General features: G+C 39.9%; 1 protein-coding gene across 3 annotated transcripts in view; it reads left to right on the top strand.

The window, feature by feature from the left end:
* ME1 (malic enzyme 1) overlaps positions 1 to 6761 on the top strand; it is a 168405-nt gene extending 161644 nt beyond the window's left edge. For all 3 annotated transcript variants that reach the window (XM_040983693.1, XM_040983692.1, XM_040983694.1), the window contains 2 exons: positions 2966 to 3064; positions 6251 to 6761. In XM_040983693.1, coding sequence (XP_040839627.1) covers positions 2966 to 3064; positions 6251 to 6415 — 264 coding nt within the window. In that variant the 3' untranslated portion in view covers positions 6416 to 6761. The remainder of the gene's footprint in view (positions 1 to 2965; positions 3065 to 6250) is intronic.
* The last annotated feature ends 9161 nt before the right edge of the window (positions 6762 to 15922 follow it).

Raw genomic sequence — 15922 nt, 5'->3', positions numbered from 1 at the left:
GTTCTTTTAAGATCTTCTTGATTTCTTAAGATGAGCCGTTATTCACCTTGATGTTTCCAATCAAGTTCTGTGACAGTAAAGGGACTATTAAATATTTGTTTCCAAACGGTGATGGAGAAATATTTCTCTTGCAAGGGCCTTTCTAAATAGTGACATTTAAGGAAAGTATGTTGTAGCAGATTTGCTACCTCTTTCAGGGTTCAGTGCGGAAAATAGAACCTATGCTAGCATTTGAGCAGAAATGAAAATAAGTAAGAAAATTGTTTGTAGAGTTCATTGAAACAGCAGAAGTAAGCTCTAGTGTGGATCCCAGGGGAGAGTCTCAGACTCACGCAGCAGGCCCGACAGGGAGTGTGACACTGCCAACAGCTATGAAAGGTCTGAGATTTTACCCTACTTGAAGGTCACAAGTCAACTACAGTTCCATCGCTAGGGCCCAGGAGATTACACGAGCTTCCAGTTCCCATCAGTTTCCCTCGTCCTGCTTGTCAAGCCTCAGTGAGATGGTGCAGTGTTGGGCATATATTTGTAAAGCCACTGGAATTTTCATCTGGCCGACATCATGTTTTCATATTTGAACAGGAAACAGTTCACAAGTGAGAAATTTGAGGGAATTTCTTTTGTTAAAACTAAATCACTGAAACGTAAGAGCTGAATTGAACCAGATGAAACAACTGATATTTAGTTATTTGTATCCTGCAAATATGCTGTTCTTTCCAGTATGACGAAGACGCATCTAGGGCAAAGACCTAGATTCTTCGTACTGATGTGATCCAAAAGATCCTAGGCTCAGAGGTTGGCCCCTGGTACTCTTCTGTGAAAGCAGGGCCTAGATGCTGTTGTGTTCTCCTCTTACTTCACTGTATTCGAGTCATGGCAGCTGTGTTGTTTCAAGTTTTTCTTAACTCAATAAAATTTGCTAACATGAGTAAAGATTTAGTCACTCACAGAGCAGTTTAGAGTTGTTCTCTCATGGAGCAAAATGTCCTCACTGTGTTTTAGAGCAGGCACAGCAGAAAGAGCCATCTTTCCTGCTCTATAAACAGTATTTTCCTTCCTAAATAGCTCTAGCACCCTCTAGTGACAAATTTCATGACTGTCCATGAAAATAATCAACAACCAAAACACATTGGGGGAAAATATGGTGAGATCAACAGTTTTATTCTTGTAATAATAGTGGTCTCCCTGGATACATCTTTTTGCTTTTCTACTAGTATTCTCTTAGCCTTCAACACGTTCCTATACTTCATATCACTTCAGTTTTTTTTATACACCTTCAGATCTCTGTTGATACATTCCCCAGAAATGTCTTGTTAAACACTTCTTTAAACAGATACTTACCTTCTCTCATGCTCGGAAGACACATTTCTGTGTTGATATCTGCTTGCCAAGTAAGCGCCAATATTTAGAAACCTGGCATTCTCTTCATTCCTCCTCGTCTCACTGCCTGCAGACACACCAGGTATGCTTATGCCTGCGTGTCTGCATTATCTCCCGTCCTACTTGACAAGTCCTGAGGTTTCCTCCACAGAACTCAGCCTGTCTTTCCTGGCACTGCATAGGGCCCTTCTTATACTCAGTTTTTGGGGATGAGGCTGGCTCATGCTTCTAGTATTAAACACTGCGACATTTACGTTTTATTACTAGTTGTACTATGCTCTTTGAAATGTCATATTTTTAAAAATGAAGTGTTATCTCTGTAGATAATTTTCTATTACCTTCTTTTAAAACAAAGTCTCTCATTTGTCTTTTGAAAACTCCAGTAGCATTAAGTACCATTACAGTCACAAAGAAAAATCTTCGTGAATTTTTTGTTGAGTTATATTAAATAGAACTAGAAAGTACCACAGATATTTACTGCTAGAAATCAAAAAAGAAGAAAGTTCTTTCACTGATTATTTTTTATACTTTTAAAAGATGCCATGTAGGTTTTGGTTCGTTAGTTTTTTATTTGGCAACACAAAATTTTTGGCAGTTAAGTGTATTTTAAAAGAAAATACTACTTGGCTTTCTTATAGTGTAGAATTCTCAATGGATGCATAAGAAGCAGAAAGGCTCAAACTATAATTCCTAATTCATACACCTCCTGACTGTACCCAGTCTTTTCAACAAGATATTCTGATAGCATTATAGAGAAAGTACAGTGATGTGGAAATCATCAATAAACCCGTGGTAATAGTTGCAATATAAAAGCAGTGTTTTAGAACTATTTGAAATTTGAAGTTGATTGGTTATGAAGCTTGTTTCCAAATCCAGTAACTAATAAGCTGAAGCCTCCCAGTAATAATGAGTTGAGTCAGTATTGAGATACGGGTCTACCATAGGCCTATGGTGCTGGACACTCATAAATGTTTAAACCTTAACATCTAAGAAGTTCTAATGGACTCAAATCTCCCTTCCTTCCTCCTTTTCCTCCGAATTTCCCTCTTTGCTTCCTTTCTTCCTTCCTCTCTCCTTACCTCCTCCTCCTCTCCTTCCCTCCCTCTCCTTCCCTCGCTCTCCTTTCCTCCTTCCCTTCCTTCCTGCCTGCCTGCCTGCCTTCCTTCCTTCCTTCCTTCCTTCCTTCCCTCCCTCCTTCCCTTCCTGCCTTCCTTCCTTCCTTCCTTCCTCCCTCCCTCCCTCCCTTCCTCCCTTCCTTCCTTCCTTCCTTCCTTCCTTCCTTCCCCTCTGCTCCCCTAGTGTATCACTTGGAAAGCATCCAGTATCTCAGGCTACACTTAAACACACTAGACTAAGTGAAAATCCAGATTGTGTTCCCCTAATTTTCACTCATTGTGCGGTTCTAGCAGTCAGTAGCCTCTCTGTACTTAGTTCTTCCATTGATAGAGGGAGGTGAAGTTAGGCAGTCACATCAATGTGATTGGTTTCTGTACATGGCCTTTGTATGGGATCACTCATTTAATTACCCACATAATGATCACATGGTTACAGTGAACTGTAAACTTCTTTTCTATTATTTCTTAAGGTTATATCTCAGCAAGTATCAGACAAACACTTGGAAGAAGGCCGGCTTTATCCTCCTTTGAGTACTATTAGAGATGTTTCTCTGAAAATAGCAGAAAAGGTAAACCACTCTTACTTATTTCTCCTTCCCTCTTTTGCTAAATATGTTTGTTGTTTAAATATTAAAACTGTGCGTCCTTGAAATATATATACACATACATCTGTATTCAAGTTATGATGTCAAAAGTCAGTGAAGAGAGGCCTAGTGATCGGTCGTTCTTGGGAGCTGTATCTGATCCTTACAGAGGAATAGAAGAATTGCAAGAAGCACTTATGTCCCCATTGCCCTTCTTCTGTATTTTAAATAATTCAGTGGAGTTTTTCCTTTATTTAGATTCCTCTCATTGCACTTTAAGTTTTTTTTTTCCCAAATATCCCCTTGTGATAATTGCCAAAATATTACAGATAGGGCAAGGTAACATTTAGAATCAGATCACATGCCAGCTTCGAGTCCCTGTGTGGCTTAGGAAGAGATTGAGGTCAATAATAGATAACAGTAGACAGAAGGCAGAACAGTGGGGCAAAGTGCTCAAAGCTCCCTGGGTGGCAGGGGAGTTGTTGGAGAAATTAGTAAGAAGGAGCTAAAGGCAGGGACATTTTCTGTAACTGAACCGAGAGAAATCAACTCTCATTTTTGCAGTTTAGTTGTATTTTTAAAGGGTTTCATAACCAAATACTACAGACTTAAACAGAAATTTATTTTCTCACAGTTCTAGGGTGTAGAAGTCCAAAATCAAAGTTTTAGCAGTTTTGGCTTCTTCTGAGGCCTCTGTGTGCATGGCCGATGGTCATCTCACTGCCTGCTCTTCTTGTGGCCCTCTCTGGGTTTGTCTCCAGTGGCCATTTCCCCTTCTTAAATGGATATCAGTCAGATTTGATTAGAGCTCACCCTAACGGCCTGTACCTGTAGCTTAATTACATAGTCATCTCCAGAGGTGGTAGCGAACCTGGAGAAAGGGCAGATTCAGCCCATGACAAGCTGGGCATTTAACCTGGGGCTTTTCAGCTGGTTAGCAGGATGTTTACCAGCATTGCTCACTTCTGCCCACTAGGTGTCAGTAGTACCTGCAAGTACTAACACAGGGGAAATGTTTCTAGATAATTCCCAGGTGTTCCCTTGGAAACCACATTGCTCCTAGTTGAAAAAAAAAAAAAAACCACTAGTTTTAGTTATTAGCAAGGTTATCTCAACACCGTTTAAGAGATATTATTAGTTATGTTATTGAGTGAAGATAGTATCATCAGAGATGATCTTCAAAGCTCTTTAGACAATAATCTGTTAAATTATTTATGAATGTGTTCTTTTTTTTTTTTTACTAATATGTATCCACTGGTTTTAAACTACTTTAGACTTGTAATATACTGAATAACACATTATGATTTTAAGTTCGTTTTAATTATTTGAATGAAAAGGAATTAGCATATGATTACACAAGAAACTGAGAAAATGGGTGACAACAGGAAAAGTACAAAAAGGCTCACACAATACACCTAGGTTATTATAAGAATGATGAGTTCATAATCAGAAATCTGGATGTCAGAGCTAGCTTGAGAGCCGAGGCTGCTCTAAGTAGCTACTGTCAGGAATCCAGGGCTCATTCAGTGCTGCAGTGCCAACACGTGCTTGGCAATAACTGAAACTTAGCAGGCGGTGGTAGAGATTTGGGAGTCGCCTCCGTACGTAACAGGTGCAGGTCTAGAGGTGCTCGAGGCTGCCTTAAGACCAAGCATAGAAGGGAAAGAAAACCAAGAAACGATACAGTTAATTCTACCTAGAAGACAGAAAAGAAAGCAGACTAGAAGAAAAGTGGTCAGGCCTTTTTTAGTTTCTGAACTGAATGTAATGTGAGAAATGACAGAAGCAGTGATTTCATGATGGAGGCAGAAACAGACAGAGGAAGACTTAGTTGGGAGTATAGGAAGTCATCAGACTGCGAGAGCAGCAGTGTCAGTCATGCAGGAGGTGACAAAGTCAGGGGAGAAATCAGAAAGCGAAGAAGCATAGCCATTGTTCCAAAGAGGTTGGCACTGGTGAGGACAGCGAAGATTTCTCTGAACGAAGACATCAACAGCACGTGTCTGGGAGCACACTGGATGTGGTTATTAGTCAACTCTGCAAAATCACAAAAATGGCTTAAATGTACATTAAAATGCTGAAATAACTGTAGAAAACTATGTTTTTAAAAGCTATTTTTGGGGCCCATTACAATAGCCTAGTGGTTAAAGTCCTCACCTTGAGCGCACCGGGATCCCATATGGGCACCAGTTCAAATCCCGGGAGCCCCACTTCCCATCCAGCTCCCTGCCTGTGGCCTGGGAAAGCAGTCGAGGACGGCCCAAAGCCTTGGGACCCTGCACCTGCGTGGGAGACCCGGAAGAAGTTCAGGCTGGTGCAGTACTGGCCGTTGCGCTCACTTGGGGAGTGAATCATCGGCAAAAGATCTTTCTCTCTGTCTCTCCTCCTCTCTGCGTATCTGACTTTGTAGCTTTTCTGTTCTCTTTTTTTTTTAAGATTTATTATTTTTTTAAAATCACAAAGCCTATAGTACTTATCATAAAATAACAAAACAAATAAATAAAGGAAATGAATAGCATCATTATCAGCACTTTGGAAAATAGAGGAAGGGAAAATAACATTTTTGTGCTTGGTTCTCATCTTTAAAAAAATGAATTCTTTTGTAGCATCATTATGATAGTGGCATATTTACCGCTTTATTTCCTGCTCTTTTAGACATCTCCTCAGTATATGGCATGATCTTTAATTTTCCACAAATGCATGGTTTCACATTCAGATTCACATTCACTTAATATCATTTTGATATTTAAGTGTCTTATGGCATTGCAGGTCTGGACGATGGTAGAGAGGCCAGCATCCTATTGTCAAGCTATATTTGACCGTTTCACTGGGAGTCCTCCTTTTATTCAGGAGTAGAGATGCCTACTGCGCTTTATTCCTTATATAGTTCCTCTAGGTGAATATATGTATATACATGTTTACCTATAAATCTGTGCATCCTGTATTTTGCATGGACATTGCCTTATATCAGACAGAACATGTGATATTTGTCCCTTGGGATTGGCTTGTTTCACTGAGCATAATGTTCTGTAGTTGGGAGCATTTTGTTGTAAATGGTACTTTGGGGGACACAAGCAAGGCATCAATTACCAATTAATACAAAAGCTCTTAGTATGTGTTCAGCATCAGCTCTATTGGTTGAGGTACCTAACGTTTTTTTCTCATTTCTAGATTGTAAAAGATGCATACCAGGAAAAGACAGCCACGGTTTATCCTGAACCACAAAACAAAGAAGCGTTTGTCCGCTGCCAAATGTATAACACTGACTACGACCAGATCCTGCCTGATTGTTACCCTTGGCCTGATGAGGTCCAGAAAATACAGACCAAACAGTAGCATGACGGTCAACATTTCCAAGTCCGTAATGAGATCTTGAAGTGTTTCATAATTTTTAAAGGTTTGAATCTTTTATGATGATTCATAATTTATGTTTAGAGCAAGATAATTTTGCTTTAACGGTCTAAAAATGTATGGAGGAAAATTAATATAAAGTAGAATAAATGTTGCACTAGACAATTTTGCTTCACTTGCTTTCTGGCTACTTATGCTTTCTATCTTAATTATTCTACTTAAATCGTATTTAATAGTTACTGTACTTACTACTGAGAAAATGATCATTTTTATATAGAAAACCAATGGAAAGATTAAAATTAATAATAAATTGATATGACTGACATTAAAATTCATAACACTTTTGTTGAACATTTTATTAAGATCTGCTTTTTAAAATAAAAATGGACATGAAATTAGGTATAAACGAACTTTTAGTAAATAGTTACAACACTACTTTGTTGCTAGAGAAAAATAACTTCTCAGGTACATTTATTCCAGTCCTAGATTACATTTGCTCTTTTTCTCAGCTGAATTCTGGTATCTGTGAGACAAAGCCCTGTACAGCCTTAGTTTTGAGTTTTCTTCTTACATTGCACGAATTTTAGGGTGAATTCCTTATTCCTTCTTGCCGTCCCTCTGACAGCGGCTGGATTTCCTGCTGACATGGTGTAGTTGGCATCCTGCTGCTGCAGGCTTTTCTCGTGCCCTGCACCCTGTCCAGAAATGGCCACTTTGAGCTGAGCATGGCCTGAACAGTGAGAAGCACTGAGTGGAGAATAGTTAAGACCCCTGACCAAGGGAGGCCTGAGGAGCTGACCTCTAAGGCATCAGGAGCAAGACCATGAGCCCAGACAGGCTGGCTCCCTGCTCAGGTGACTGCCTGACTTTAGAGTCTCCCGGATGTGCGCAATGGCAGAGCTTCCTGTTTATAGTAACCACTTTCTTCTGAGTTCAAAGACAAGTTTTGTAAGTGTATCCTCACTGTAAGAATTGCTGTTCTATCAGATATTTCAGCAGTATTTCAGCTACCAAGACCATTTACTTTAGAACGTGATTGGTCCAATGGAAACAGTTGTAAATGCCTAAGCACGGGTGCAATAACACTGGCTGTGTTGTTATTTGTAGTTTTCTGTTTTTTAAGTAAAGCTTTAAAAAGTATTACTCTGTCCCCGTGGCTGTAGTGGGACGGAAGGTGCATACCTGTCTCTCAGCCACCTGCACTTTCCTGGCCCTCTCCATCCTCAAGGGTGGCCCATGTTTGTCTGCTGCTTCCTCCAATTTTAAATAAATGCTATCACTTTATGACAAAAAAAGTGTTAAGTTGTTTAAAATAAACTAATCTATAATGTTATTGAAAATTGAGAGTGTTTCACAGATTGTTTTAGTTTTGAGTAGAATTGGTTTCGTTATTTCTTTTTTTTAATTAATTAATTTTTTAAAAGATTTATTTATTTTTATTGCAAAGTCAGATACACAGAGAGGAGGAGAGACAGAGAGGAAGATGACCGCAATGGCTGGTGCTGCGCTGATCCGGAGCCAGGAGCCAGGAATTCCCTCCAGGTCTCCCACACAGGTGCAGGGTCCCAAGGCTTTGAACCGTCCTCAACTGCTTTCCCAGGCAGGGAGCTGGATGGGAAGTGGAGCTGCTAGGAATAGAACCAGTGCCCATATGGGATCCCAGCGCATTCAAGGCAAGGACTTTAGCCGCTAGGCCACGGCACTGTGCCCAGTTTCGATATTTCTAAAAGTGGTATTTAGTCAAGAGTCTTTTTAAGATAACTATTTGAAAAAGAATGTATGTTTACCTATATCTTTTTCGTTTCCATGTTTTATAGTTCAAACTGAACATGTTCAGCTATGTAAGATTTATTAAAGCATAGAAAAAGTGAATATAATAAAACTATAAATTTTTGTCACTTTTTAGTTAAAACATTGATACATTTTAAAATGAAAATGTTGGAGGCTGGCACCATGGCATTGTAGATTAAACATGCACCTGCAATGCCAGTATCCCAAATGGGCACCAAGTCATGTCCCAGTTGCTGCACTTCCAGTCTGACTCTTTCCTAATGTCCTGTTATAACAGCAGAAAGTGGGCCAAATGCTTGGGCCACTACATGCATGTGGGAAACCTGAAAGAAGCTCCTGGCACCTGGCTTTGGACTGGTTCAGCTCCAGCCATCATGGCCATTTGGGGAATGAACCAGTGAATGGATAATCTCTTCCTCTCTCCTTGTGTTTCTGTAATTTTCCCTTTCAATTAATAATAAATCAATCTAAAAAGAAAGAAAATAGGAATGTTGCATTGCGGGAGTCATCCCAAGGCAGCATGAGTTTAAGTGTTCTGATAACTGCTAATTTCAGAATGAATTCCATTTAGTAATAGGTAATGATAAATACTATAAGGAATGGACTACTTGTCCTCAGGGAAAGACATGGAAAAAATATTAATTACTTATCAGATGTCAAGCATTCCACACACATTACCCCTATTGAGTGTAATCACCACGATTTCCTGATGAAGTGATAGTTTAAGTATCTAGCCACATCGATAGAGCTAGTGGCTTAAGGAGGCAGACTCAACACATTTATTGTTTCTTTATACTATCTTTTCTTCGCAGACAACACCTAGAAATTTATTGTCTCATGCACATTTTAAATTTTCTGCTAGCTTTATAAAAGAAACAAGCCGTGTTGATGTTAATAATACTTTATTAAAATATAATTTATAAAATTAAATATATTTTATTTAAAGTAATATATGCAAAGTGCTATCCTTTAAATGTATAATCGGTGTAAACCAAAACACAGTTTTGGTTCATTTTAAGACTTCAAAACGAATAAATATTTTTACTCCTACATTTTCGTTTAGTCAGACTAGCATGCGTGCTCACTAGCTGCCTAATGAGTGCCTTCTCTTTTTTTTTTTTTTAACTAGAAGAGACAATTAACACTGTATTTACACAAGAGAAGTGAATTTTTTGGTGAACAATGCCTATGCACAGCAGAGAAAAAAATAATTTGCACCAAGCTTACTGCTCATTCTCTTTGTCTCTCTCCCTCCTTCTCTTCCTCTCTCCCTCTCTCTCTTCCCCTTCCTCTGTTTTTATTAAGATACATTTAGTTATTTGAAAGGCAGAGTAACAGAGAAAGAAGGGACACAGAGACCTTTCGTCTGGACTCCTCACATGGCTGCAACTACCTGGGTCAGGAACCTAGCACTCCACCCTGGTCTCCCACATGGCCTGTAGGGACTCGGGTACTCGGGTCATCCGGCACTGCCTTCCCAGATGCGTGAGAGGAGTAAGCAGGACTTCAGCTGGCAGTCTGTTATAGAACACCAGTGCTGCAAGCAGCAACTTGTGCCTCTGTGCTACAGTGCCACCCCTCTTATCCCCAGGCTCTCTTCTTCAGTCAGCTATGCAACTGGGAAGGAAGCACAATAAAGTTAATGTACCTTTAACAACAGAAATGCAAAATTCTAAGGGGGGAAGGCCAGGGGGAAGAAACATTAAAGCAGTAAGCAGAAGGATGAAGAGTAAGTAGGTTACTCAGAAAATGTGGTGGTGGCGCAGGGTGTGGGGAGCCAGGGTAGCTGTAGACTCCTGATTCAGCCTGCATCAGCCCTAGTGTTGTAGCCAATAGGAGGAGTGAGCCAGTGAATAGAAGATTTCTCTGTTTCTCTTTCTTGATCTCTCTCTCCCTCTCTCTCTCAATCTCTGTGTGTGTTTGTGTATGTGTGTCACTCTTCCTTTCAAATAAACAAATCTTTAAAAGGTGGATAAATGGAGGTTTGTATTCTGGATTGGAATGGTGTTTTTTTTTATTATTATATTTTTGACAATCTTTACATATCTAAATAGGGTAAAAAGGTTCAAGGGCTATAGGAAAGTGGGTAAGACTATTATTTTTTCCATATTGTTTTCTTCATGTTTAAAAGGGGGGTATTAAGGGAGAAGGCCCACCCAATTTCCCACCCTCCCCAGGTCCTCCTCACATGTAGGGTATGCTCCGAGGTTCTTGCTCAAGTGGTTTTCATAGTTCACCAGTTATAAATTGCTGCCAATCTTGCCACTCCAAGCACTATGAGGTCTTTGAAGAATCCACTGATTGACATAGTCCATCCTAGAGTTTCCATTTGCCCCGTATTTCACTGCCAACATATAGCTGAGATGGTTGATTGACCTGTTCTGTCTTCTGTCTTTTCTTGGTTAGGGTTCTGAGTCCAGCATTTTGATTGGGGAGATCTCCAAAGAAACTTTGACTGAGGTGTTCTCCGACCAGATTCTTGCATGTACTAGCAGGTACAGGTCCTGGCTCAGACCGTGGCCCTGATCAGCTGGTGGTTGTGATCGCTGGGTTGGTTCTGTTTTCAGCCTCGACTTCCACTGGAATGGAATGTTTTAGTATACATCTTATCTCCCCCTTAATAATTATAAACTCTAGGCAAATGTGTCTGAGCCAGGCTAGGTTAGACCCTGCCAAACTCGCAAACGTTAGGCTCATGCAAGAAAAAGCACAGTGCTTGCTTGCATCATGGCCTGGGGTCGTCAAATGGGAGAGATGGCCCTTCCATTTCACAATGTCACCATCTTTATTTTGTGACCTTCAGAGTCACCAAAGGGACAAGCAAGCATAGGGGATTATTCAGAAGGTTTTTTTGGGGGTGGTGGAAGGGCCAGTAATGTTTACCTACGATCTTTTGGCTAAGAATTAATCATAGGGCCCCAGGGGTACATCAAGAAAAACAGAGACTGTCTTTTTGTGTTGCTAGGGCTAATAATATGAAACAGCATTTTCTCTAACGCAAATTCAATTTTTGGTTGGATTTTCTAAGGAGATAAGTAAACTTAGCCTGAGTGTGCATGGAAAAATAGAGGTCTATTGCTGTATTGTACAAGAGCTAATACTTGCATTACAACTAACTGAAGTGTCGTGCAGCGCATCTCCGGATTCAAGTTCTCAGGCTCTCAGCCGCCCTAGCACCCTCTCAGAAAAAATGTATTTACTTCACTAGTTAGAGTTCTTTTAAAAACTATTGTCTGTAGTCAAAAATAAAAAAAAAGTCAGCACTAATTACAGTAATGCTTATGGGATTAGAGAAAAAGACAAAATGGAAGAAAATATGAGTTTTTCAGAAAATATAATATTTAAAGAATTAAATGTGTATTGTAAATCTGAAAAACAGAATGTATGAAAAGAAGAATTTAGTGGATGGACTTGATAGTAGCCAGAAGAACAAAGTGATGATCTTAAAGGAAGACCATTTGAAATTTCTCAGATTCTGAACTGCAAGGTGAGAAAAAAACAAAGAGCTAGAAATGCAAGCTGTCTAACTTGAAACAGTTCAACATTTGTGCGTTGGAGTGCCAAGAGCACGATCAGTATTTAATGACCAAGAATTTCTCAGAGTAATGGAAAACATCAGCCTGCAACTAATAGCTGGAAATCTCCACGTGAAAAAAAAATTAGAAAGCATAAAAGATAATGAAAAACATTCTTAAGATTCTGAAAGAATAACACTGATAACTTAGAATTGCCTACATAGAGGATATATTCTTTGGAAATGAAGGCAAAATGAAGATGTTTCAGACAAGTCAAGTTGTGGCTCCCAGACCAACATTGCTAGCCACACTACATGAAGTTATTTGTGGATCTGCCGGAGGAAATAAAAAGTGCCAAGAAGTGTTAATGTGTGACAAATAGGGAATACTGTGATGCAGCCTCTACTTTTGTTAATATGAATGTTAGGTTTTATGAATAGTTTAATATACTGCCCCTTTGATGCAAATAATTATGTAAGGCTTATCAAACATGTAGAAGTAAAAGGTATAGCAACAAATATGTAGAAGTAAAACGTGGGGCAGAGTGGAAGGAAGGATTATATAGTTGTTCATTATTCACAAAACAATATATAATCAAGTCAAGAAATGTTACATCAGGTAACATACCACTTCATGAACAATCTCCATGAGCAATTGTAGGCCTAAAGTATTCCACGGGAAATATTGTAATAAATTAATGAAACATACAGTGACATCTAAAATAACCACTAAAAATAATACAAAAACATAGTTTGTAAACAAGCTAATAGAGGAAATAATTTTCACTTGATTAATCCAAAATAAGGATAAAGAATAAAAATCATACAACTTAACTCATGGGTTAAATATTAAAGAAATAGCAAGATGGAAGACTAAAAATCAACTTTGTTGATAGTTATATTTAAATGCAAGTGAGCTCAGCACTCAAAGGTCATTACATTGCTTTTTTCTGTTATAAATTTATTTGAATAAAGTGGACAAATTTCATTAAAGTTGCAATGGGCTATCGGTTTGAGTTGTTTCAAAAAGATAAATTGTATTCTGTTTTTTAAGAGTTGGAGCTTAAGGCTACAAAACGGTTGAAAGAAAAAGAATGGTGAAAGTCCCTTAAGAAAGTATATCTACTAAAGCTAGTTGTGCTTTCATTAGTAGCTAAGGAGATTTGAAGACCAGTCATATTATCAGATGCTGTGATAAAAGGGTCAACCACTAGACATTATTGTGTGCTGATTAAAATGGCTTTAAATGCGTGAAGTAAAAATGGACTGAAGTACACAGTGCAGCAAACAAGTATGCTAATAACTTGCTATCTTTTTTTTTTTAAGATTTATTTATTTATTGGAAAGTCAGATATACAGAGAGGAGGAGAGACAGAGAGGAAGATCTTCTGTCTGATGATTCACTCCCCAAGTGAGTGCAATGGCTAATGCTATGCTGATCCAAAGCCAGGATCCAGGAGCCTCTTCCGGGTCTCCCACATGGGTGCAGAGTCCCAAAGCTTCGGGCCATCCTCGACTGCTTTCCCAGGCCACAAGCAGGGAGCTGGATGGGAAGTGGAGCAGATGGGATTAGAACCGGTGCCCATATGGGATCCCGGGGCGTTCAAGGCGAGGACTTTAGCCGCTAGGCCACGCCGCTGGGCCCAATAGCTTGCTATCTTAACTCACCTCTCTCCATAAGTAATGAGGTCAGTTTACAGAAGGAAAGAAGAGAATTCTCTAGCGGATACCAGTGTTCAGTGAAATGTGGGGTTAAAACAGCCTGCACTGAGTGAAATTGAGAATCTGGATATTTATTATTGGTTTAACAAAGTGCGGGTGGAATACTGAAAGGTTAACAAGGACAGGAGTGTTGGAGGGGATTTGTTGTATGCACTCTGACCCCCTAATGGGGGTTATAGTCCCCAGCTCAGGCTCCTCAAAGAACCTATCAGTTACACCCCTTTGACTAAGGGCATGAAAAAATGGTGATTGTATACTACTTATAGTACAGCATTTTCATGACTTTTCTGTAAGCTGAGAAGGCTTGTAGGAAATAATATGGTTAAATAGGTTCTGTATTTCAAAGAGACATAAGGAGATTTCGTAGGGTCTTAAAGCATCATTCTATAGCAATAAAGTAATGGAGACAGGTGGAAATAGCTATACGTGAGCAGGTACTGTATATTCAGAGTTTGCTCCAGGAAGCAAGATACTGAACAAAGGAATGGCACCAGTGCAATATGCATTCCTGCTGAATACCAGCCAAGTACTAAACTGACAGCTGGGAGGGAAAGACTCCCCAGATGAGAAACTCCTAAACATAAAATATGGTTCCAAAATCTTTTGTTGAGGCTCTTTTTTTACTGGGATAATAGTAGATCGCAGAAAGGAAAGTGCTGGATTGTTCTGGAGTTCATCTGCAAAGAGCTCTGAAGAAACATCAGTTGTGGCGTGTGAGACAATGTGTGTGCGAGAGGAATGAACCCACGCTCCAGTCCTTTTCCCTGTGAAGCGTTGGAATTGATTTTTACAAGAATCAATCTGTTTTTTAAGGTGATAAAATTACATGTATTTTTTAAAAATGTTATCTTTATTTTGCATGACACAATCCCAACATACCTCTGATTCAGTAGTAAAGTGCTATTTTGACAGGAAGTACCATAAGATTTAGAGACAAATCACATGATTAAATCTTGAAAATAAGCAGCAATGTGCTCGCTAGCATATATCGGTTTAACATCTTTGGCATAAAACACATGGGTCATAAACAGATGATGATTCTAACTGCAGCTGTGATCAAGTTTGTTCTGGAGCCAATCACTAGGTTACTAACGATTCAGTCTTTTTTTTTTTTTCTTTTTCTTTTTGCCTTATTCTAGTAGGACACCTGAAGCAGTTTATCTCAAAAAGCTACAATGCAGAATGTTAATTCTGCTAAAATGCATTTTTTATTTTTAAAAGAGTTCTACGTGATGGCCAGGCTTGGGCCAGGCTGGGAAGCTCAAGCTGGGAAATAAACTCCGATGTCCCGTGCGGAACGCAGCGTCTGGCGGTGGCACCGTCATCACCTTCAACGCCTTTCACATTGTCAGGAAGCTCGGATCAAGAGCCACAGCTGGGAACTGAACCCAGACAACTCCAGGGTAGGGCAGCAGCATCTTAAGCGCTGAGCTAAGCAGCTGCCTTGACCATCTTTACCACTGTACAGGGCAGCACGTTTGTCTAATACATTCATGACGATACACTGAGAGGACCTGGGGCACAAGTAGATTCCCTTGGATACCTAGGAGGTCACAGGGTGAAAAGGGAGTCTCATGGAAGCATGAGAACCTGTCCCCTCAGCAAAGTTTGGTGAGGTCCCCTGTGTGATCTGCCCCGGATGTCCCATTATTGTGAAGAACAAACTACATACTTTGTTCCTCTCTGAGTGATGAGGCAGTTATAGTTGGATGGACTCTGTAAGTCTTGGATGTGCTGCTGAGACCCATGTATTGGTTCATTGGGACACTTCTAGCTTTGCATGGAGACACAGAGAGATCTGCCCAGCTGGCCCACACTGCAGTGAAGTTAGCTCTAAGATGAGGAGCCTATGGGAGAGACCTATAGGCTCAGAGTTCCTGAGGAAAATCTGGAATCTATATAAAGGAATCATTATTATTGCCTCATATATTGCCTTCTAAAGAAAATAATTATTTTGACATACTACTCTACATTTGTTCTGAGAATAACTACAAACTGTCTCATTTAAAAGTGAGCCCTGAAGGAATCAGATCCTGCTGAATTTCAAACAGGAGATGGATGGCTTGCAAGCAGTCACATGAAAACTTAAGTTCATAGGCAGGGTATTTTTTATTAACACAGGTATGTTTCAGATGTCCCTGTGTTATGGTCTGCCAACTCATGTGCTCACTCCTCACTTCATTACACAAATATCTTAGCAAAACACATAAAGGATAATGAATGAAAAGAGCATACTAGAAGAAATGTTGGGCCCAGTACAATAGAATACCTGTTAAAGTCCTCACCTTGAACGCACCGGGATCCCATATGGGCGCTGGTTCTAATCCCAGCAGCCCCGCTTCCCATCCAGCTCCCTGCCTGTGGCCTGGGAAAGCAGTTGAAGATGGCCCAAAGCTTTGGGACCCTGCACCCATATGGGAGACCCAGAGGAAGTTCCTGGCTCCTGGCTTCAGATTGGCTCAGCT

The sequence above is a fragment of the Ochotona curzoniae genome, unplaced genomic scaffold (assembly GCF_017591425.1).
Source record: "Ochotona curzoniae isolate NIBS_2020 unplaced genomic scaffold, NIBS_Ocur_1.0 contig_3819, whole genome shotgun sequence".
Classification (NCBI taxonomy): domain Eukaryota; kingdom Metazoa; phylum Chordata; class Mammalia; order Lagomorpha; family Ochotonidae; genus Ochotona; species Ochotona curzoniae.
Note: the sequence above shows the minus strand (reverse complement) of the source record. Positions and strands in the feature narration are given on the sequence as shown.